The following is a 23,827-nucleotide window of genomic DNA, read 5'->3' as shown; positions in this document are numbered from 1 at the left end:
CATGTTTCCCCCCCCCCCCGTCTCCTATAGTGCTGAAACCATGCCAGCATGCCCAGGGATACAGCAGAGGTGGCAACCAAATGTCACCCACATCTCCTATGTCCTTGGGGCTTTCTCAGGGGCCCTTCACTGAACTCTGAACTTAAGTTTCGGCTACTGCCAGCCAAAGCTTCTGTGACCTAGTACTCCTGGGGGGTCCTATGCACTGCTGGTTCAGCCTGAACTCTCAGAAACCCCTACAGTCGGAAGAGTTCTATATTGGGAACATTTAGACAACTTAGAAGCAAGAGAACTCCAGAGTCCATTTTCTAGTCTTAGGAATACTATACCCAAGGTAAGAAAGAGCAGAAATGAAATTTGACAAAACAGGATCTATGGAGTGTTATGTTTTATGCTATAATAAACCCTTAAAAGCTTGAAAATGCACTCTAAAATACAAATGACTAACACATCACAGTATTCAGTAGTCCACATGATTTATGGACGAACCCAAAGATAATACTTTCAATTCACATGCTCTACTGATTATAATCCCAGAGGCCACATCCTGTGATGTCAGGATCTAGGGAGGAACTGGGTGGTTAAAATTCCAGAGAGACTTGTTAATAACCCAGATCTTCTTGTGAGAGTGGCCAGAAATCAAGGGTCTTCACTGACGAAGACCCAAAACTAAACCTCTCAAATACTGACCTTGCCTATTAAGTAAACACGTGTCCCCTTACTTTTCATTGGACATTTGGCCTTAAAGCAGATGACTGAACACTCGGATCCTGGGCTTAGGCCTCACACACATGCTGAAGGCTACAAATGAAAAGACCTCTGCAGGGCAGCGTGTGAACTAACAGTGCAGGCCAAAGACGACCACCACTGACATTTATGGGTTTACATAAGCAAGGCACACTTGCCAGGAGTACTTATATGACTGGACATCTTTTCAGTTCAGTTTCTTCTGCTTTGGCCAAAGAATACATTCCTCATATTTTTTAAATGCTATATCCCCAACCATGGAAGCATAATCTACTTATGTTGAAAATAAATAAGTATATTAAAAGAAAGCTGAGTTAAAAGTTTTATTCATTCAACATCTCACATTACAAATATTTAAAAATTATATGCATACTGGTATAAATAGTCATTTGCAAACTATTTAATAACATTAATTTTCCACTAGCACTTCAACAAATGAACTCTTTTAAAAAAGGAACTGTGTTATATAACTTAAGAGTAGAACATACAAAAATAGGAACTTAACGTGAAAATGACTTTAATAAAAAATGAATTACCCTTATTTAAAATGCTATAATAAATACTACAACCTCCCCATACACAGTAAAAACTATATGGAAATTCAGCCAAGTAGTACAATTAACTGACATACTTAAATAACTTTTCCTTCTGATAATATGAGCAATACACTGGAAAAAAAAAATTAGGGATTAGTAAAAACTAGACACCCACTTGCTAAAAGTTTCACTTCCAAAAAATATAACAAAAATCTGATGAAAATTATAAAAACTAATTATACTTTAAATTTTAAAAATATAAAAAATAAAACAGTTGAATACAATATTGTCCCAATTCTTACAATGCTATCAATCACAGTAGCTTTAAAATAAGATAATAAAATAAAGCAAATGACCAAAACCTCTTTTATTCCATTTTTAAAAATAATCTCAAATTTACATTAGTAGAAAGATTGAGTTCTGATTCTTTTCTTTAGAAACACCAGCAAGAAAGAGGATTACTCTTAACAGTAGAAAATGACATTTTTAAATGTCTGTAATTAAAAACAAAGAATTACACTGCAAAGATCTTTCAAAAGTTTGAAATAAGTATTGCACATAACTTGAAGTTAACTTGCCACAATTCATCACATTCAAGTTTTAAATCACCTTTTAACAGAAGATTCAACTCTTCAAAACAAAAAGGGTGAATTATCAAGTCTTTCCAACAGCACTCTCATAAAATGCTAAATTCATTCACTGCAAGTTTTATTTTGCATTCTGCAGAGGTCTGTGTATGGAGAAGTATATATATTTTACCGAAGCTTAGGGACCAGAAGGGGAAGGGAGAGGGTTCCTTTACATAGAAAATAATCAGAAACACTTTATTTTACATTGCAAAAATAACCATGTAATTACTCTGTAACTACATTGTAAGTACGTGGCTGGTGCCATGCTAGTGCGCTAGAACTACATGCTTGGTACATTGAAGTGATACCCTAAAATCTGTAAACTAATTACATGTTAATTATGTTTTGAGTTACATGGTAACTCCCAACTACAATCCCATGTAATCTGAAGGACATGTAATCAATAAAGTCCAGAGTAATAGATAATAATTGTTTATGCCCTGTAAATTGAAGTGTAACCAAATAATCTGTAAACACGCTTGTCACACAATCACAAGTAAATATTAGTAGAATAACAGTTTCTTACATTAGTCATGCATACTAACGTTACCCACCTGTCCCACGGCAGGCTATTCTGTTTCTTTATATGTAATTTAAAAGAGCAGACATCTCTGAATCAAACACTTTACACCAATTTATTACTATTAAAAATGGCTCAACATTCACCAAAAATGTCTGCATTATGAATAATTTAAAAAACTCAGTAAGAAGCTGTAGACAATTTTGTTATTTTAAACTTCTACCCTATGCTTATGCATGTAATTTTTTTTTAAGGAACTACAGTGTTATCTGTCATTTCCATGCAAGTTCTTTTTCATTAATTTGTGACTTTACATAGACTATTTCTTAAATTATAGGTACACCAGTAGCTGGCGCTGGGGAAGGATGTTTAAGCAACATGCTTTCTCTTCTCTGCAGACTCTAAAATAGCATTGCCAGTGCACAACATTCGTAATTTAAAATGTATGCAGAGCACTGAAATGTATAAAAAGCAGAGTATAAGAAAATAAAATTTATTAAAATTATTTATATTAAAAAATGAAGTATATGAAGATCTCTCAGTAATAAAAGTACAAAAAGCTACTCTTTGCAATATGAAAAATTGAGGTATTGCATAAAGAGATATCCCGTCAGTGAAAAGTGTGCCTAAAAATGTTCACTGTTGGAAAAACAAGATATACAAAAGTAGTGCATAACAAATATACATTATGTGCATGACAAAATAAGTTAGCTACAAAAACACTGTACCGGAATTCAGCAGGTCATGTACCAAGGGAAAAATTATTATTCAAAGCTAGTTCTCATTTCTTGTTAGCTCATCACACCTGTTTACTGAGTAGGAACGGCACGATAGCACACCCCAAGCCACCTACAAGCACTGAAAAGAATAAGAAGAGGCAAATGAACATTCCCATTAGAACTATGTCGTTCAGGAGAAAAGAAAAAAAAGTCCCTGACCAGCTACGCAACAGCACCCTCCATTCACATGACCGCTTCCAATATTTGCAGGGGATTCTTTCAAAGCAGCTCCCTTTCGGTATCTATTAGACAGCAAATGCCTCCATTTTGACCTTTGGAACTTAACAGGTATAGAGTTCATTAAAGCCTGGATTAAAAATAAAGGACTGCTTTTCCAGATCAGTAGGGGTCATCAGCCAGGTGGTTCCACCGCACTCCTGGGGCAAGTCTTTGGTTTTGAAGGATCCAAGATGGTACTGTTAGGTAGCACAACTAGCAAGATTGCCATTAGTTTTTTTTTTTTTTATTTAATGTTTTGCACACTGATGATAATGCTTTTCATGGTGGATAGGGCATTTCATAAGAGAATGTCCATAAAAATAAAAGTTACTTCCATGACCAGGGCTTCAAGAGACTATTTTCAATTTACCCCTGAAGCATACTGTTCAACACATCGTAACGCCTTTCAAAAGCTAGTTTTATTTATAATAAAGCATGCATTACTTGATGAAGTTGGCACTTCAAACACTGACTATGTCCCATGCTAAGTTCTGAAACTGTAATGTTATTTTATTTTATAGGAAGAGTAAGATAAACATACGTACCTTTGCACAGATTTACACAGTTACTTAGTTCAACAGTGCAAAACACCTTGCAACTACTTTTTTTTAACTTTTTTTTTTCATTTGCTATGTTACAACTAAATTACAGGATACCCAAAGTAACTTTAAATCTAAAAGTAAGCCAATCAGCAGCCAATTTGAATATTGGTTTTGTCTTCCAGTTTTGGCTACACATGGTAGTCTAACACAAAATCAAAAATGATATCCTTGAGGTATCTCTAGATCTGTTTGTTTTTTTTTTAACGTCAAAATGGAGAGCAAAGGCTGACACCTGATGAGTGTTAGTAAATTAGGATATAGAGTTTATATATAACATCAAAAATAAAATTTATATATTTGTTCTTTAGAAGAGGAAATGCTAGTTTTCCCACCAGTTGTCATTAACTCTAGCTTTGGTAGGTTTCCTGGGGCTGTGACCAGATAAGTAAAAGTTTAAAAATAAATAAGTGCACTCCCCTCAGAAGTAAATGTACCCAATTTTTATATTCTAAGTTTAAAAACCTGTTTAAAAGAAAATAAACCTAGCTCTGCCTACTTTACTATTTTCTTTTTTCTGATGCGGTAGTAACTTTGCGGCATAATGAAATTACATTCCGCCTCTAAACCCTTAAAATTAGTTATAATGCTGCTTCAATCTTGCTCATGCATTTGTGTTTGCTTTAACACGCTCTTTCCTGTTAATAATTGTTAACTTCTTCCACTGCTGTTAAAAGAATAAAAAGGGGACGGAAAAAAAGAGAAAGGCAAAAAATATGAAAGAAAAGAAAGAGAAAGGCAAAAGCACTTCCCTGGGGGAAACCCCGCGTCAGGAGAGATTGATAGTGTTATTGTTATGTGGTTATTTTAATAAAAGTATTCTTATCTAGTATTAACAATAATTTAATTAAAAACCCAAAATACTCTATTGTTTCATTTCTCTTTTAATATTTCTCTCTCTCCTCTAAGAAAATGTTGCGGGAAGTTTGGATCCTCTTGGTCTCCAGCAAAACAAGAGAATGAAACTTCCATGCAACATGATGGCAATACGAAAAAGGAGTTCATACGTATTGTTTTCAGTGACACAAGAATCTACAAAACGCCTATATTATAGGTCATTCTTTCCATTAGACTTATTGTTAAGTTACAGACTGCACAGAAGGACATGCCAGCATGAAGAGGTTGAGGAAGGGGGCAGAATTAACAGAAGAGTGCACTTATTCTGAGGCCTGAAAATGAGCACTGTAGTTATCCTTTAGTTCCAGCGGAATGAAATATGTCGAGGACGGTCACCACCTTCCTTCACCAGGGGCTTGTGGAATTCCCTGCCAGCGCGAGAATGAATAGCAGCCCAGCAATATTCACAGTAATACTGCAGACAGGTAACATTAGCACAGAAAAATGGAGCAAATTTTCCCCCACAACGGGCCCCCTGACATTCATCACACAGCTGATCGTCCAAGACATATGGCTTAACTTCCACCTGCAATCAAAAATAAAACAAGGGTGTTTACATTTCTCAGTGAATGGACCGGGCGACTCTTATACCGTGTATGTACATTTCCATCCACTGTCTGAATGAGTCTGTGCCAAGGTATCCCAAAGGAAGGGTCAATAATTCTTTTACTGAAATTAGCTATCATCTTTTAAGGTGGTAAGGCTTTTATGCCCATTGTTTTACATTTTTGTCTTATTACCTAAACAGTTTTCAAATGAAAAGCAAGATCCCAGCAGAAAGTTAAGAGTGAAGCCAACTTAACATTTAAGAACATTATGAGGTTAAACCCACAGGAGAGTTTTCATAGACACAAACCGTCACTTTAATTAGTGGATCTGGATTCTTGTCATATGTGGAATTATAATTTACACAAGACCAACTGAGAGATTCCCAGTGCCACAAAATAGCACTTCAATGTACAAAGCAGAGGGAAGCTGCCTGACTTCTGCATCACAAGCCTCTGAGCTGTAATAAGGTTTGGGTCATGGTTTTTTCTATTTACAGTGTACACATCTTGGGTTATAATCACAAGCCTCGAACTCCAGGAAAACAAGATGCAGCCATAGTACTCATAATCTAAAACCTTGCTTTGTTCTTTGTCAGGAAGAATGGTTTACTTCAGTCTAAAAGTCAGAGGTGAATTTATAAAACTGGGTCTGTTCCAGTGTTCAATAGGCCAATATCATTTGAGCCTCTCAAGCATTAAAAATAACCTGGCTATTAATTCTCCAGTGAGAAAAGAGTTGGTTATTTTTAGTCTTGGAGAGACTCATGACTGAAACTCCCTTACACCAGGCTATGACTACCACTGGTGCCATCCACTTCTGACAAGGAATCCTGAACAAAGGTTAGCTGTGAACAAAAAGAGAAGAGTGATATGGAAGGCAGGAAGAGCAGACGTAATCAGAGGATTAGGCTTCTGGCACCGAGGCCATTCCATAACATCTACAGAATGGCAGGCACACTGGTCAAAGAATTGGATCGTAGAGGAAAACAAATTAAGTCTGAATTTCTAATGGCTAACCTTACAACTCTGAAACCGATGATGGAATGAAGCGATGAGGCGGGAGTGTCCGTTTACTCAGATGTACATATTTTTTAGTGTGAATAAAAAACGAGGAGGCATGTTAACATATACTGCAACTAATCCTGCCCCCTTCCTCCATGTTTACAGTAGAATCTATACCTTTCGCCTTACTATATTCACAGTATGATGACCACTACCATGGGAAATTTTCAGCTGCCACCGATGTGAAATATACATGAAATGGAACATAAGCAGTAAGTGTAAACCACTAGTGACTTGATAGTTTCTACGTACTGAATTGAGAAAGGCACAATACAGTCAATCAACAAAGACTTTTCTGAGCACAATGCCTTGGAGTGTTGGATATCTAAGTCAGCCCTAATGAAAGTGCCAGTCTGCCATGAAATGAGGAGCTGACACCAGAATGTAAATCAACACATTGCTTTCTTCATCAAGAAGGTCTTTCTATGAAGAAATCTCAACTGAACTATAAACACTGTGCTTATTAATGCAGCAGATTCACATTCTGGTATAAATTCCTATCTCACCACAAACTCCTAACAAACCATTTACCAACTGGCAGTCGGTTCACAAGCCGTATTTTGAGTAGTACTGGTGTAGGATAGAGTTCCATCCACCAGAACATAAATCCATGAGGACAGGGACTTCTTGCCCTAGTCACTAAAATGTTTGTTGAATGCATGAAACACAAAGGTAAGAAATACGTGGATGCAAAGAAAAAAGACATATAATAGAACACAGAGTCTCAAATACAATACATTAAAAAACAGAAGAGTTAACTTTGAGGGTTTTTTCCAGCCTTTTGATTCAGAGGATAAACACAACGAAGAGGAATATAAAGTGTGAAAATAATGCTAATGAACTACTACCTAATTTCAGGCAGTAAAATAGATTACAGATGAAAGGATTCTGAGTTCTTCTACTTAATCTGTTACAATGAAATATTTCTTAGACATGCCGTCCTAGAAATGAATTTACTCAATCATTTGTTACACAGGAAAATAGGGCTTGCTGAGGTATTTTTGATATCCCAGGTTAAAAAAAAAAAAACGTGAGGAGATCTCAAGGGTGTTCATGTTTGTATAGTTGATATAACATAGTAAAAGGATTCGGTAAATATGCACTGAATGACTAACTGAATAAGTGAATGGATGGAGGTGATACCTTAGGAAAGATTAAACAGACTCAAGCAAAGTGACTGTAATGTTCTGGTTAGGCTATTCAGAAAACTAAGAGACAGAAGAAGTTCATATGAAACTCTTAGATGTATTCCAGAGCATGCATCTAATGGGTCCTACAGGAATAACTATCAGCTGTCAATTTATTGTCACATAAAATTCCCCCACTCCAAGCTTGGTGATGACATAGACGGCCATTTCTAGAACTTCCCAGAATGTAGTCCGGGACTTACCCGTTTATCTATCTCTCCATGCTGCAGCTGCACGAAGCGGGCACTGATAGCAGCTATGTAACTCTGTTGATTAGAGAATGCAACTCGCCCAGCTCCTTTTGGGTATTTCAGCTCAGGGTCGGTATCAATCCCAGCATAGCACACGCCTCCATACAGCCGGTCCATTATCATGGCAAGCTCCACTACATATGGAAGGAGCAAACGGGACATTTGAAATCAGGAAAATTCATCTGGCTCTTACATCAAAAGCAGTTCATGTGTCTGTCATTACAATAATTATTAAAATGAAACTAGCTATTATAACCAGTTGTCCAGGTGTTCATCTTTAACCTACTGTAACTAAGGGCAGGGACTCTGCTGAGTATTTCACATATGTTCACTTTTAATCTACACAACAACCCTATGAAGTAGGGAGTAATTTTCTGGGGAAACTGAGGCACAGAGAGGATTAATCTGTGCAAGGTCATGGGTAGTTAAGTGACTGTGCTGTACTTGGCACCCTGGTCTATCTGCTCTACGCCACGATGCACCATATATTTACCAGTTAACAATGTACTGCTTAATATAAGTAATCACTTGAACACTAGAAAGCTGATTGGCAAGGTCTTTGGGTGTCCTTCGAGCATGTTTCCAACAAAATCCTTTTTACCTTTCTTTACCGTGTAGCTATTTGCCAATTTTTCACATAGAAGCTTGAAGTAGTGCTTCCCTGGTGGCGCAGTGGTTAACAATCTGCCTGCCAATGCAGGGGACACGGGTTCGAGCCCTGGTCCTGGAAGATCCCACATGCCGCGGAGCAATTAAGCCCGTGCGCCACAACTACTGAGCCCGCACTCTAGAGCCTGCAAGCCACAACTACCACGCCTGCGTGCCACAACTACTGAAGTCTGTGCACCTAGAGCCCGTGCTCCACAACAAGAGAAGCCACCGCAGTGAGAAGCCTGTGCACCACAGTGAAGAGTAGCCCCGCTCGCTGCAACTAGAGAAAGCCCGCACGTAGCAACAAAGACCCAACGCGGTCAAAAATAAATAAAAAATAAATCAATAAAAAAAAAAGAAACTTGAAGTAATAAATGCATCTTCTTCTCCGTGAAATGTTACAGTTTTGAAACTGCATTCATGTTCATTTTATGTTCAACTCACTTATACTATTAAACCTCAAATTACTTGAAGTTGGGGATGAAATTTCTTCTGTAAGCACTGCTCTGACAACACAATGCACTGCTGAGAACCCTGCTGTATTTCAGAGCTCAGTAAGCAGCTGTTGAGCACATGGGGACGGGGAAAACAAACAGCGACCATCTCGATACCTAACCCATCCCTGAGGGTTTTGTTCTCTCAGATGATGATGAGAGTGATGAGCATTAGCATTACGAGATGGTGCACTAAGCACTAGGCACCCACAATCTCATTTAATCCTCAAAACAACTCTCCATAAAGGACATACTTATAACTCCACTTGACAGATGAGGAAATTGAGAATTAGAGAAATTAATTTGAGCAGGGTTACTCAGCTATTAACTGGAAGCAGAGCACATGAATTCAAGCCCAGGCACTTGGATTCCAGAACTCTCACTCCTAGACATGAACTCAAATGCTTATGGAGAATTTATCCTGAAAAATCTGTATATTTCTTATGCTAACGGATAAATAGGGTTTTTTTGTTTGTTTGTTTCTTTGTTTAATCATACCAGCTCGCAACGGTCGGGGAACACCACCAACAAATATAGTTTTTCGTGGGTCAAGAGGCTGTGAACCATCCATCACAAAGTCACTGTCACTGAGGTTCCAAGGCCGAATCTGTACCTAGAGAGTGTGCAAACCAAAATGTCTCATTCTCAACACAGACAGTTTATACATAAAGGAAGTTTAAAATTATTGCAGAGTATTTTACTTTTAAAAGCAATAATCCATGTCATTACAAATCAATAAAACTGGAAAACTAGAAAAGACTTACAAGTAGCATATTCCAACCTTTCATTTCACATTTAAGAGTAAACTAACCAAGGTGGAAAGTTCAATTTAATTGCCTATTATAACCCAAATCACTTAACACTAACATGCCCTTAATTATCTGTAAGTTAATTAACTCTTTTACAGCTTATTTGGGCCCCTCTCCTACGCAACACCCCAGTAGCCATATAATTTAAATTTAGCACGGTATTGGATGTTGATTAGTATTCAGTGCTATGTGAACTAGGACTGTGTGTCCAATCCTATGTCCAGGAAATGCAAACTACTCCTGATACTAACAAATCTGTTACATTATTTCAAAAAGCATTTCAAAATAAAAATATTGATGATATCTGCAGTAAGCTTTTTATGATAAAACACTTCAGTGTGTCCATTACAACAACCAAGGATCAAGTACCTCAATTCAATTGTTTGCGTGTATAAACTGTAACCAATGCCCACACCAAAGGCTAAGGGGTTGATAGTGGGGTATTCCCAACAGGTACACCAAACTAAGTCCCAAGGCCAGAAGGTCCCCAATTTAAATACCTAAATTTAGGGACTGGCAGGGGACAAACAAGTCAAATAGAGTCTAGCCACATAAGAATTCTGGGACAACCCTAAGACACTAAGAGGAGCTCCACAAATCACTGTTTGAGCCAAGCACACTAGCGCCTCCATTCTGAACTGGAGACCCCATCACTAGGTACTGGCTGAGCGATAACAGGTTGTTGTGTTGGTTTGCCAGATTTGTCAAAACAGGCTAGTTGCTACTATTCCTAAAGACTAAATTTTATAATAAAGAAAAACTGCTTCAAAAAGAAACAATATGCAATGTATATTTATGTATATACATAATTCATTTTACTTGGCGAGTACCATATGCAAAAAGTTAAGGATAGTACTGGGTAAAATCTTGATCAAAGAGAGGAAGGAGAAAGACAGATCCATTTGTGATTTGAGTTCTATCATTCAGAGGAAATTCAGCTACTTTATATTTATCAAATGCGTTACCAGGTGAAGTCTTTTAATAGAAAGATTCACCAATATTTTAACTAACCAAAAATTCAATGTCAAAATAATGTGCACAAATATACAGGATGTCAATGTTAGGAACCTGACAAAAACAAAACTTTTCATTTCGATTCTCCTTACAAACGTTGTCAATTAACACATACATTAAGATGTCTGTGGGTTTTTCAGGGCTAACAAATAGAGGCAAAAATGAGAAGCTATTTTCATGCTAGACTGCACTTACTGGCTTGTCTTTGATAGTGGGACTTGATACACAAAGGTAGAGTTTTCCATCTTCTTCAATACATGCATCAATGAGAGCCTGAACAGAGCTTTCATCTTGAAATAGCAGGAATGCATAGCCTAATAAAAAAATTTTTGAAAGGCTTATATTTTTCCGATTTTTAAAATAATTCTTCAAGGGAAAGGAAGCATAAAACTAAGGAAGGGAAAAGGTGTAGAAAAAAACGAAAACAAACAGAAACCCCTAAAAGTTAAATCTCACCCTAAGTCGGATAATATCAACATTAAGTTCAGTTTGGTATTATATCCTGAAACCTCTTTTAGAGTAAAATTAAATCTGAATTGAAAGTACATACTAAATACAAATTTTAAAGACATATTTGGGAAAATGTAAGTTTAACAATGAAAAATTGTACAGTGAAGGCAGACATTTATGAAAAGAACATAAGGATAAACTATGCATGTATATTGAATATTGAAAATTACCTTTAGGAGGAAAATAGGATTTGCTCTCTGCTTTATGAGGCCAATCCACAATCAAAGGGCCAAAGCGACGAAAACTAGCTGTGATCTCATCTAATGAACAACAAACCAAAAAAGTAGATTTAAATATTTTTATGTTCATTTTTGGGAAATAGTTTAGAAAAAAAGTTTCCAAGCTACTCTTTACAAGAATAGTACACCAAGACCTCCCACATCTCCTTCATCTGGATTCCCCTTACTGTTAACATTTTGTGCGTTTGTCTTCTGCCTCCTCCCCTTCTATCTATGCACGAATCTATCTATCTATCTATCTATCTATCATCTTTTTCTGACATGACGCTCTACTACCCCCAAACATAACTACTGGTACCTGCTCAAAGCAAGGTCACTCCCTTATACTCCCTTATGTACCACCAAACGATGCCGCTTCCAATCAGGAAATCAACATTGATACAACACTCTTTCCCAATTCACAGACTCCATCCCAATTTTAAACTATCGCAATATATCTCTTTTTTCCTTTCTGATCCGGAATCCTACCCAGAACCATGCTACATTTAGATGTCATGTCCCAGGTCATCAGCCTTTTTCAGTTTACAATAGTTCCTCATTCTTTCCTGTCTTTTACATGCTTAGTAGCTTTAAAATATACAGACCATTCATTCTGCAGGATGGCTCTCAACCTGGGTCGGTACTGTTTCCTCATGACCTATGCATTCCAAACAGGAAAACCACCATAATGATGCTATGTCATCCTGTCCTTTCACTAGGTATGTTCATCTTGATCAGCTAGTCAAATTGATACCCGCCTGGTTTCTCCACCAAAAAGAAACCATTTTCCCCTTTGAATTTGATTAGTATTTTGTGGGGGAATATTGTGTTATCCATCAATATCCTGTTCCCTCATTAGACTTGGCATCCATTGAAGACTCCTACCTATATCAACTACCACAATGATTACTGCCAAATGCTGATTACCTATTTCTATCAATCCTTCTACATTTACTAGTTTTCCCTTCTCCCCCATTTATTTAGTCATGTATTTATTTATATCAGATCAGTATGGACCTATTTTATTCAATGGGTTATAATCTGATTCTCTCCTCATTTATTCTGATGTTCAGTTTGTCCTCAAAATTGTCCCTGATTTGGCCAGTGGGGGGGGATTCCTATGTCCTTTTGACCTATCCCCCCATGATCCTTCAAGGGCTTCCATACTTCCTGGCCCAAGAAGATACTCCAGGCTTTCATCTTGTTCTTTCTCTGCCCTACCCTTAGAATTAGCCGTTTCTCCCCCCACCCCCCCAAGAAATCCTCATTCCTTTCAGTGACAAAAGATATTTAGAAACTGAGACTTGGGTATTCCGTATAGTCATTGCTAGTGGATATTTATTATTTCTAAGTCTTCTCTGAGGACAAAGCTAGGAAATATATGAATATACACACAGCTATATTTACAACTGTTTCTATATCTGTGTACATTTATAAAAATGAGTTCATACTGGTAATTGCAAGTCCACTCCAACATCCCATGTTTCTCTCTAGCCTTCCCCACTTCCCATGTTTGTAAATTCCCTTCTCGTTATGAGAAACCAAGTTCTGATTATCCTCAATATGTTGGCTTCCTTGCTCAATGTAACCCATCTTTCAGCTAGCTGCCCTGGCAGTCTCCTCTACCTTCCACCTCTGCACCCTAGCCCTATTGCCCTGATTTATTGGGCACCGTGCACACTGCTGCCGAGGCCTCTGACAAGCCCCTCCGTGTGTGTACCTACACACGCCCTCCACTTGGCACCCTCTTCCCCCTCACCAACCATCTTCCTTGGACAACAATATCTCTGAGCCTTATGAAGAAGGTAAAGGAAGGGCACGTGAGATGGACAAGGAAGACTTGATCATATTTTCCTATTAATGTAAATGATACCAGTTATGCTATATTATATATTTGGAGAACTAATGAGTAGACTATAGGAAAATAAATTTCCAGGGAACTTCTAGAAAGAGTAGGTAAGCATATGTAGATAAGACCTGGGAGTAGGGCAGGAACAGAAAAGAGAGATGAGAAACACGTTCAAATTTCAGTCTGGTAGAACTGTTCTCATCTCCTCCAGATTGTGAAAAAGTAGTCTGTTCAAACAGCTATGATGCCTGTTGCTACGGTACCGTTTAGCTCGTGTGAGATTGATAAATAGGGGAATGATGTCAGTGTAACCTAGACATTATACTGGTTCACAAATGACTTTTCCTAAGCAAGGTGAGCTAGCATAGTGGGAGAACCATAACCTTCAGCAGGAAAGGAAAAAGCCCCCAGCTTGTGTGATGTGCAGGCAGGAGCCCCCTCAGCTCTATTATAAGAAAATTAAGAATGAGCACAGCAACCAAGCCTCTCTGGTCAGAGAGGTGTTCCCCCAACCTTGCAGGGCTCTTATCTCCTGAGAGTTTGCATTCCTCAGCTGCTCAGAGGTCCACTTTCATCTGCATTGCCTCCAAGCTAGCAAGCCAGCATTTCTGCTCTATTGGTTTTGTGCATTTTCAATATTCCTTGAGGCAGCCTCTAACCATACTGAGCTGCTTGCCTGAACTGTCCAAGTTATTTCCAAGGTACTAATTCTCTTTTTGTTAGTGCCTCTGGTACAAAATTCATTAGGTTCTAAGTGATCTGCCTCTAGCCCCTTTTGCCCCATAACTCTGTGATTCTTAGTGCACAATTCTGCAGAACACAGTATTCTTCAGGAATACGTATTTCACATTTTAATAGAAAGGGCTGCCTGCCTAAATTGCTACCAACTTATCAACATACGTGGTCTTGAGGATAAAGCAAGATGACTAACACAATTCCCATTAATTTTGCTCAGTTTAAACCACCTCCTTTGCCAAATTGGTCAAATTTACCTGCGCCTCTAAGAATTTTAGGAACAACACATTTAAGATTGCTTAGTAATTTTCCTAAAAGATACAGACTAACTAGGCCAGAGAAGGAGCTTATCCCAAGCAAGGTCAGATAAAATTCAGTCTTCTCTTTCTGTATATAAGCATATAATTTCCTCATTGAAGTCCATCCAGGGCTCAGGAGTGTTAAAGATTTGACCTCTAAAGGCTCATAAAACCTAGAATCCATAAGGATGCTAAGGAAAGTGAGGATTCCAGCTGGAGAAAAGAAAAGGTCACACCCAGGAGCTTACTGGAGTGGACAACGTCATGATGAGGTGTCCAGCCCAGGATGAACACTTTGAACAGACGCTATGCCTTCTGACGACAGAACAGAGATTGAGCCAGTCTGGCCTGAAATTTCAGCACAGCTTCCTCCAGGACATTTTATCATAGACACACACACACAAAAAAACCCTGTGTTTATTTCAATCTTTGGCTGTTTTGAAGACATTTTTATCTCAACCTTCTAAAAGACTGATCATCTTAAGGAAAATGTAGTGGCTCAGTAAGTTTAATCTCAATCTAAATGGGAAGTTATTAAACTCACTATTAGACCTTATAGGTTTTTAGAGAAAACTCTTCTATCCTCTGTAACATTTCTTTCCATTTCCATTCAGGAAACCAAGACAAAGTAGATTAGGAACAAAGAGCAAGCAAGGATATATGGTTGCTATATGGTCGCTACTCTGATTTTTGTCAGGGTCACTTAGACCCACAGGTGAGTAAAATACTTCTGGACAATAGTCCTCTATGTCTTTTTGCATGACTGGCTCCTTATTCAGGTCTCAGCTCAAATATCATGTCCTCAAAGAGGAGTTCTTTAACCACCTAATCTCACAAGTCTCCCTTCTGAGACTTCACTATACCACATCAACCTGTTTTCTTTTCAGTACTTATTCTCTAATATTTTCTCACATTTTTTAACTCCCTTCCCCCACTAGAATATCAACTCTATGTGAGCAGGGGCTTTCTATCTTGTTTACTACTCTAAACAATCCTAAGAACAGTGCATAAAATTCAGAAAGCATGTAAATATTTGACAAGTGAAAAAATACTCAGAAAATGATCCAACTCTTAAGATTCCCTACGACTCCAGGCTATATTTTTCAAAAGTTCAGGCTTATTCTAAGATTTTAAACTTTTAAACAATTAACTGTACATTTATAGAGCACTCCTAAAAGGTAGAAAATAGGAAAATGAATAATTGAATTTGGCCAAGGAAGGACACACAGACAAAAATGCAGTTAGCATCTGTGTTTGCCCACAACAGAATCCTTGAGAGGTTTTCCCAATGACGTTTACTCTTTTTGATTTAGTCCAGCCACTTGCTTCAGCAGGTTCCCAGAGTCCTGCTCCCTTTCCTTCTGTGAACTAACCTTACATGTTGTGTTAGGAAGACAGGACAAGAGAACAATGCAATCACAACTGAACACCTGGAGCCAGATAAGGCTGTTATTATAATAACAGCAACCATTACCTATGCATTACCTATTATGCGCCACAGTCTGGGCACCATGCTATAAACGGCTCTTTCTAAATATACCTTCATCGATGTCAGGAGGTAATCCGCCCACAAACACCTTGCGAGAATATCGTTCTACTCTTTCTCCATTCTGGTGAGTGAAGCAGTGAGGTGAACCCAGGCCACTATGAAGAGGTTGATCGCCACGGCCATCATCCAAGAATCCATCTTCCATTGGAAACAGTGAAGACTGACCTGGAACAGAAAGCAGGAAAAAAAAAGCTAACAGAAAATGTTCCTTGCCACTGATTATCTTACACAAGAAACAAGGAAAACAGCAGATCCAATAAAACAGCTGCTTTTATTTTTCTCACTGAACAATAAATCACTTAGACATGCTCTTGAATTTCCATCACCTTAAGGTCCCAATTGAGTCAGGGAGAAAGTACATGGTTCAATAGAGGGCTGCTCAACCATCCCACTGGGATCCGGAAACTTGAGTGAGGTGAAAGCACAATAGGAGAGAGCAGTCTTTTGAAAGCAGTTGGCAGCAGACTGCACCACCTTGGCAGGGCCCCATGGCCACTGGCAACCTACACACGTACACTAAGTATTAAATTTGACTATCAGATGCTAGATCACTTAAATTTCTTTAAAACATCATACAATATAGCCTGCCCAATTTGCTCTAAGAATGTCCCTAAAATGAACAAGTTGATTTTTAAAGTGAGCACTCAGTTTACCTTAACTAATGGGATGCCATCAAAAGCCACTTGATGCTGTTATCCAATTTTGTTGGCTAGTCTTACAGAATTTAAGATTTATAGGCGTGCTAAAGATAAATTTTCTTTTAGTTAAGTAATTATCAGCTGGTACAGGTAGTGTCTAATTCTAAAAACTAGTCATTACGTTTGCTGTCAGAAAATACTATCATTCAGAATATAAAGACAGAAAAGACCAGAGATGCCAATGTGGTTAATATTCTTCCCATACTTCCCTGCCAGTAAAATATGAACATATAAATCATAAAGCAAAGAGCTACAAAGAACTGTAGAATCTCTCAAGCACTGTTTTGTCACTTTTCAGGCTGCCAATTTACTTCTAGGTACTACATAAGGAATTCGTTAATGGATTCTGCAGAAATATATCTTAAGTGCTCTTCCTTTACTGAAACATTCCAATATCCTTTTGTCACCACACCTGTCTTCCTTTCAACTTTCATTATTAAACACAATTGACAGTATATTTGTTATGAATTTACCCTATAAAACCACAGTTCAAAGAGTTATATAATGAAGATAAAAAATGACTCTAAAATTGGAGGTTATTTCTGGATCTTCAAAAGTCACTTATATTTTAAAGCTACATTATTTAACTGTCTAACTTACTTTCTTATAAAAAGGCAAAACTATAGTACAGGAGGCAAAAGTAAAGTTTATTCAGGCAGGCACTCTAGGAGATGATTCTCTGAAATTCTCTAAAATGTGTAGAGCTTTCCCCCCCACCCCAATGTTTGAAATTTATAGGATTAGTCATCTATTTAGCTAGTCTCATTTTAAACAAAATGCAGTATTATGCTCAGTAATAAATAGACAAATAAATAAAAATTTTTGAAAGTAGATTTAAGCTATTCAAGCATAACTGAACCTCCAATATAATCAGGTATTTTGGGACCAGTCATACTATATTTTCCTTTTTAAAGATTCTTAATTTTGTTCTCCTAAGAAATTCCTTTCACAAAGGAAAAAAGGGAAACAAATCTTCAGATATAAATAAGGTGAGTTTGAAATTATTTCAATTCAAATCCAAATCCTACCATTCTGACTCCTTCAAATTAGAATGTCTATAATTTTAACTATAACACATAAAGTATGTATTGATCACAGCTATGTTTCATTCCCCCTACCCACTTCCCAACAAGGGTTAGAAATTGAGCAAACTTGGGTCCTCTCCAAATATAACTGATACATTCAAAAGTTAGAAACAATAATGTTACCTCTCCTTCGCCCATATGTCCTTGCTGCATGTCAAATGAGAAAACAAAAAAACAAAAAAACAACCTTTCAAACATTGTCAAAAGAATCAACTGTGATTTCATCTACCAGCTTTAGAAACTGAAAAAAATTGGCTGTATTCCTCATTTCCTGGTAAGCATCTCAAAAAAATATGGAATTTGGATGGTGAGAGGTCAGTTTAATGCATTCCTTCTTTAGGTTCTTCAAGGACACTGTAAAAAGTGTATTGAGCCTCACTTGTTTTAAGGGAAGCTTTCTGCTCTGTCACCCAAGGTCCAAACTAGTATGAAACTAAGGGATATGTAACATGATCTAAACCATCTCCTACCATATTGATCTTAATTTCTCCCAGAATTCCCTGCTAACTAGCCATTCAGTAGATATTTCAATATTTAATTCATGACTTTTTTGCCACTACAGGATAAACAGCAGTTTTATACTATTTCTCAATTATTCCCTAATAAAGGAACTCATAACAAATGAAGTCTTTAGGAAATTTATAAACTTCCTTTTAGCCAGTTTCTTGTCCCTAATCAAATCTTCCACCATGGCCCAAATGTTGAAAAGTAAAAAGTTTGGCATTTTATCACAAAGTAGGTTCCAACCAAGAAGAGAAGAAAAAGAATATAATATAATATAGTATAATACAACATAATATAGACTTATAATTATTATATGTATATACCTGAATGCTCAGAAAATGGCAGTATAAATTTCAAATCAGGAAACTTTTGAGAAAATGTCTTCCTTCAAACAAACTGGAACTTGTATGTGCAGTTTGTCCAAATACCCTAATTCTATCCAACAAACATTTCTTGAATGCATGCCTGATCTTGCTAATAAGCACTATGGATGAATTGCACATGGGTCTGACTACATGGAACTTAAAAGGCCAGGTGGCCACATATGCAAATAACGGTAATGTAACCATTACAGCAATAGGCGTGTGAAGTGTTAGGTGCAACAGAAGCAGAGGAGGAGGAGAAACTCGTTCTGATTAAAGAGACAGAGAGGGGAGGGTGTGGCTCTGAGATGGACCTTAAAGAGAAAACAGAGAAAGGGCACTGCAAGACCTGGCAATGGCATGAATAGGGGTGCTGTAATGCTCAAGGAAAGATGCCGAGAACAGCAGCATATGCAACAAGTGAGGTCTCTTGACTGGAAAGGAAGTTTAAACAGGAAGCTGGGATAGGTTTTCCAGTTAGAAATTATAGCACATTCTAAGAGATCACTACATGAACTGGTCAGGGTTTTCATTCTTAGCCCTCTCGATAAATGCTAAGTAAGTACAGCTCAGTTATAACTGAGTTATAGCTTAGAAGTACCATGTACCTATTTTCCAAATGAAATTATGTCTCATACCAAAATAATTTCTATCATTACTAGATAACATTGAATTTCACCAAAGTACTTAGGCAAATGGATTACAACCAGTAAAATCTCCCTCAGCTGTTAGATTTTCACTTTAGTAGTTCTTAAATTTGGGGTGGGGGTGGATGTATTTTCTCACTCAGTGAACCTGACAGAGGTTAGAAAGACAAAGATATCACAGAAGTAGTTGTTTAAGAACATTCTATTCATACAACTGCTTCAAAGACAAGGGAGTTTGGGGAAATTAATGATTTGAATATCTTGGTTCTGTCAATCTTAAAAAGTTGATTGATGCTGCTTGGATTTCTGAGAAAACAGATATTTGAAAAGAGTGGGCTTTTAAAAGCTACAAAATTAACATTAAAAAATCTCATGGCTTCCGCTATTTCGAAAATAAGTAGTTTCGGGAACAGTAAAGGCTATAGATCAAAAGCAAAAATCAAATACTCTTAAAGTCTTCAAACGTGCACTTTCAAACTTTGATTCTGTACCACAAAATTAAGCTGGTTAATATAAAAGAATCATGATTAAATTCCACGATTAAATTCTAAAAACTGTATTTAGAAACATTTTCCCACATTTGGGGAAAACAGGTTACAGGTGTACAATGCTTATAGCTACAAAAACTGCCTAGTCAAACAGGCAAATTAATATAAAGTATTACCAAAAAATAAAAACGACATTCTGGAGCACAGAAAATGAGAATGTTTAAATTTTTTATTTCCACTTATTATAATGCTATACATTATTTTAATGTAGATTTTGACATATGACATATATACAGGAAAGTAGACAAATCATAAGTGTACAGTTCAATGAACTTTCCATAAGATGAACACACCTATGTAACCAGAACCCAGATATTAACAGAATGGTAAGTGGTGCCACTTCATCTATGTACAAAAGTGGTACTTAAGCACAATTCTCTCACCTATTTCAAATTATACTTGGTGAAACATATTATGATGAAATACTTATAACACAGAGCTTCACCACTTTTCTGAGGAAAATGTCAGATTTCCAGTCTCATGATTATCAAGTGTTGCACATTATTTGATGTTTTTCAAATACTGGAGGAAGCGGCGGTTAAAAAAAAATCACTTTAAATATGTTTAAAGAAATGTATATTTTGAAAAACTTCTGGCTAAGTCAGCTAAAATAAACCTTGCTTAGAATTTTCCATGAGTTACCGAAGAGTATACACTGTTCAAAGTTTTCAAAAATGCATACTATTATTGAATAAAAATCTTCTAGTTCCCATTAGAGTTAAGATTAATACTACTTATATGTTTATCTTTTATATTTATTACTTAGTTTTGATTTATATAATTTACTGTTCAGTATTAAAATGATTCAAGAATTTTTAAATGGGCTGGAAACATTATGGCTATAAATTTTTATAACTTCTGGATGCATGTTGTTATTAGATCTATGATAAATACTTTATTTCCAAAGTGTCTTTACAAGATTGCTTTAAAATGCCCCATATTCATCAGTAAATTCCCTCTAGTAAAATTCCAGTAGTCTGGCATTCCAGACTTGCAAACAAGGTACAGAAAGACTTACTGGGTCTTTTTCAATACACATTATATATATATATATATATTTCATTATAAAAATGAAAGTATCATTTATTTATCTCTTTAAAAGTATCTTTTTCTCATGTTATAACATTTGTTAGTCACAAAAGGAATAAATTATCCATAATAGTGATATATTCATAACAAAAAATGCAGCCATTTAAAAGATATGGCACATATTCATGTGTTCATATTAAAGCTCTCTAAAATGTAGTGTGCATGAGGTGCCTAAGTGTGTACTGTATGATTCTTATTACGTGAACTTAAAAATAAAGGAAATATAAATAGATATGTGGGAATATACACAAATGTTTTTTCTAGAAACAACCACAAGAACCTTTGAGGATAGGGACTGGAATGGGGAAAGAAGGAATGATTCCACTTCTTGTTTTATCCTTTTCTGCACCATTTAAATTTATTACTACTGTGTACACTATATTACTACTGTGTACACTATATTACTATATTTGCTAATGGACCCTTTTGGGTTTTCTTCTTGGTACTTACATTAAAAACAAACAAATGGGAGGGAGACGCAAAAGGGAGGGGATATGGAAACATATGTATATGTATAACTGATTAAATTTGTTATAAAGCAAAAAAAAAAAAAAAAAACAAACAAATGATATATTAAAGAAAAGCATCCTTTCCTACACGAGGGCATCTAATCAACTCTATAAATAATAGGACTTTAGGCCATAAGGAGTAACATATGACTAGCTTTTAGTGGGCAATGAAAGACTGATCCTATTCACACTACCTCTGGCCTTCCTCAGGCTCTTCATCTACCTCTCACTGCCCCCATGTTGAGAAGGCAGATAGCAATGCTACTTGGAAAAACAAGGGGAGAGGGCTCAGATTAAAAGATGTTAGCAAATAACTGACTTTTCCAGTAGGACCAAAAAAAAAAAAAGTATGTGGGGGAATCAACTTAGTAAGTCAGTTAAAAAGATATAAATTAGGGCCTCCCTGGTGGCGCAGTGGTTGAGAGTCCGCCTGCCGATGCAGGGGATACGGGTTCGTGCCCCGGTCTGGGAGGATCCCATATGCCGCGGAGCGGCTGGGCCCGTGAGCCATGGCCGCTGGGCCTGCGCATCCGGAGCCTGTGCTCCGCAACGGGAGAGGCCACAACAGTGAGAGGCCCGCATACCGCAAAAAGAAAAAAAAAAAAAAAAAAGATATAAATTAAAGGCTGGAAGCTAAAAGGAGTTGATCTGTTAACAAAAGAATAAAGGTGGTAGAACCCAAAAGCAGACAATCATCACAAAGACCAAAGCATACAATTCAACAGAGATGCGAAGAATCATTTTAAAGGATTTTATAAATCACCTCCTAATTTATTAATGGGCTCACTGTCACAACATTACTTTAGATATATGCTTAAGAGAATTTCCTATGTCACACTGGCTTCTGTTTACACTAGCCTGCTGGCATTAACAATATTCAAAGAATGTTGATAAGGTATAATAAAGATATGAGAGGATTATTTATAAAGAGCTATCTTACAGAAGGGCAGAGTATGAATGTAATTCTAGTTTCTGTATATCCCTAATCCTCAGTTTCTTATTTATAAAAATGGAGAAATGAATGGAGAATCACAAAAGATACCACATGTATATATGATGGTCAGACAGTCAGACGCTCAGTAAATAATAATTTTCTTCCTCAAAAGTAAACTCGTATGTATAAATTCTTAGATTGGTGTTCAACAGTTACTTTCAGCTTCCCATTACTATTCCAAGGCTAACAACTGTAGAGCATTTTAGAGTTTACAGTCTGCTTTCATATTGTCTTTTTCAAGAAGGGATCTCTCAACATGCTCCTTACTGTAGCAACTAGAACCACATGATATACATTTTCAGCAAGTGACTGTAATCTACATTTCTCCTGGGTAAATTTTCCCCTCCCTTTTCATAGATTTCTGTCCCCCCCCCGCCGCCCGCCCCGTCCCCTTTAAGCAAACAATCTTCTCCCTTTCCTTCCCAAGAACTATAATTAAGAGGTGTTGTTCTATGCTAACCTTTAAAAGATCTCTTACTAATCTTCTCTTCTGGGACGAGCAAATATTTTAGCTGGTGCTTCTAAGGGAGAGACATCCGCAGAGGCTAGGAAGTACATACATACATGCATCTGTTCGAAACTAATTTACTGGAATGGCCAAAAAGTTCATTCAGTTTTAAGTAAAAATGAAAGACGCATTTTTCATTTTCACAAAGAATTTTATTGAACAACGTGTTCACTGACTGAATGAACTTTTTGGCCAACCCAATATTTTGGGGTTCTATAACTTTCCCTGCCACAAGGTTCACTTTTGAAGCAGCTAATCCTAAGGGCTAAAGTAGTGAAATGGGAGGTTAGGGAAAAAAGTACCACACACGAGCACTTTTATACAGAGGTAGTGGTGGTTAAATATTAGTTTTCTTGGACAAAATAAAGCTTCAAGTTGGGTAAAAAGAATATTAATCATTTAACCTGATATCTATCTCAGAGCTAAACCAAGACACACCAGAGGAATATAAGGTGAGTCTGGCCTATGCTTAGCACTCCTTTCGGACTTAGCTGAGAAACTGAGTAAGTTTCAGGCTTGCTTATCATAACATAAAATGGATATTCTAACTATCTTCCTACTATGTATAAGATTAACTAGGAAATCGGCATCTGTTACGGGATGAATAGTGTTCCCTCCTCAAAATTCATATGTTGAAGTCCTGACCCCCAGAAGCTCAGAATGTGACTGTATTTAAAACAGGGCCTTTAAAAAGGTGGTTAAGGTTAAATGAGGTCACCGGGGTTGGCCCTGATCCAATATGACTGGTGTCCTTACAAGAGATTAGGACACAGACTTGCAC

General features: G+C 37.0%; 1 protein-coding gene across 1 annotated transcript in view; it reads right to left on the bottom strand.

Annotated features, from left to right (window-relative positions):
- Positions 1-1,062: 1,062 nt before the first annotated feature.
- The window catches only part of CPEB4 (cytoplasmic polyadenylation element binding protein 4), a 64,853-nt gene continuing 42,088 nt past the window's right edge, over positions 1,063-23,827 (bottom strand). The window contains exons 4-9 of the mRNA XM_082622075.1: positions 16,094-16,267; positions 11,623-11,712; positions 11,138-11,256; positions 9,618-9,732; positions 7,927-8,108; positions 1,063-5,452 (exon numbers count right to left, since the gene is read on the bottom strand). Of these exons, the coding sequence (XP_082478201.1) occupies positions 5,225-5,452; positions 7,927-8,108; positions 9,618-9,732; positions 11,138-11,256; positions 11,623-11,712; positions 16,094-16,267 (908 nt within the window). The 3' untranslated portion in view covers positions 1,063-5,224. The remainder of the gene's footprint in view (positions 5,453-7,926; positions 8,109-9,617; positions 9,733-11,137; positions 11,257-11,622; positions 11,713-16,093; positions 16,268-23,827) is intronic.

This window comes from Mesoplodon mirus, assembly GCF_964341445.2.
Source record: "Mesoplodon mirus genome assembly, chromosome: 5".
Taxonomy (NCBI): Eukaryota; Metazoa; Chordata; class Mammalia; order Artiodactyla; family Ziphiidae; genus Mesoplodon; species Mesoplodon mirus.
Note: the sequence above shows the minus strand (reverse complement) of the source record. Positions and strands in the feature narration are given on the sequence as shown.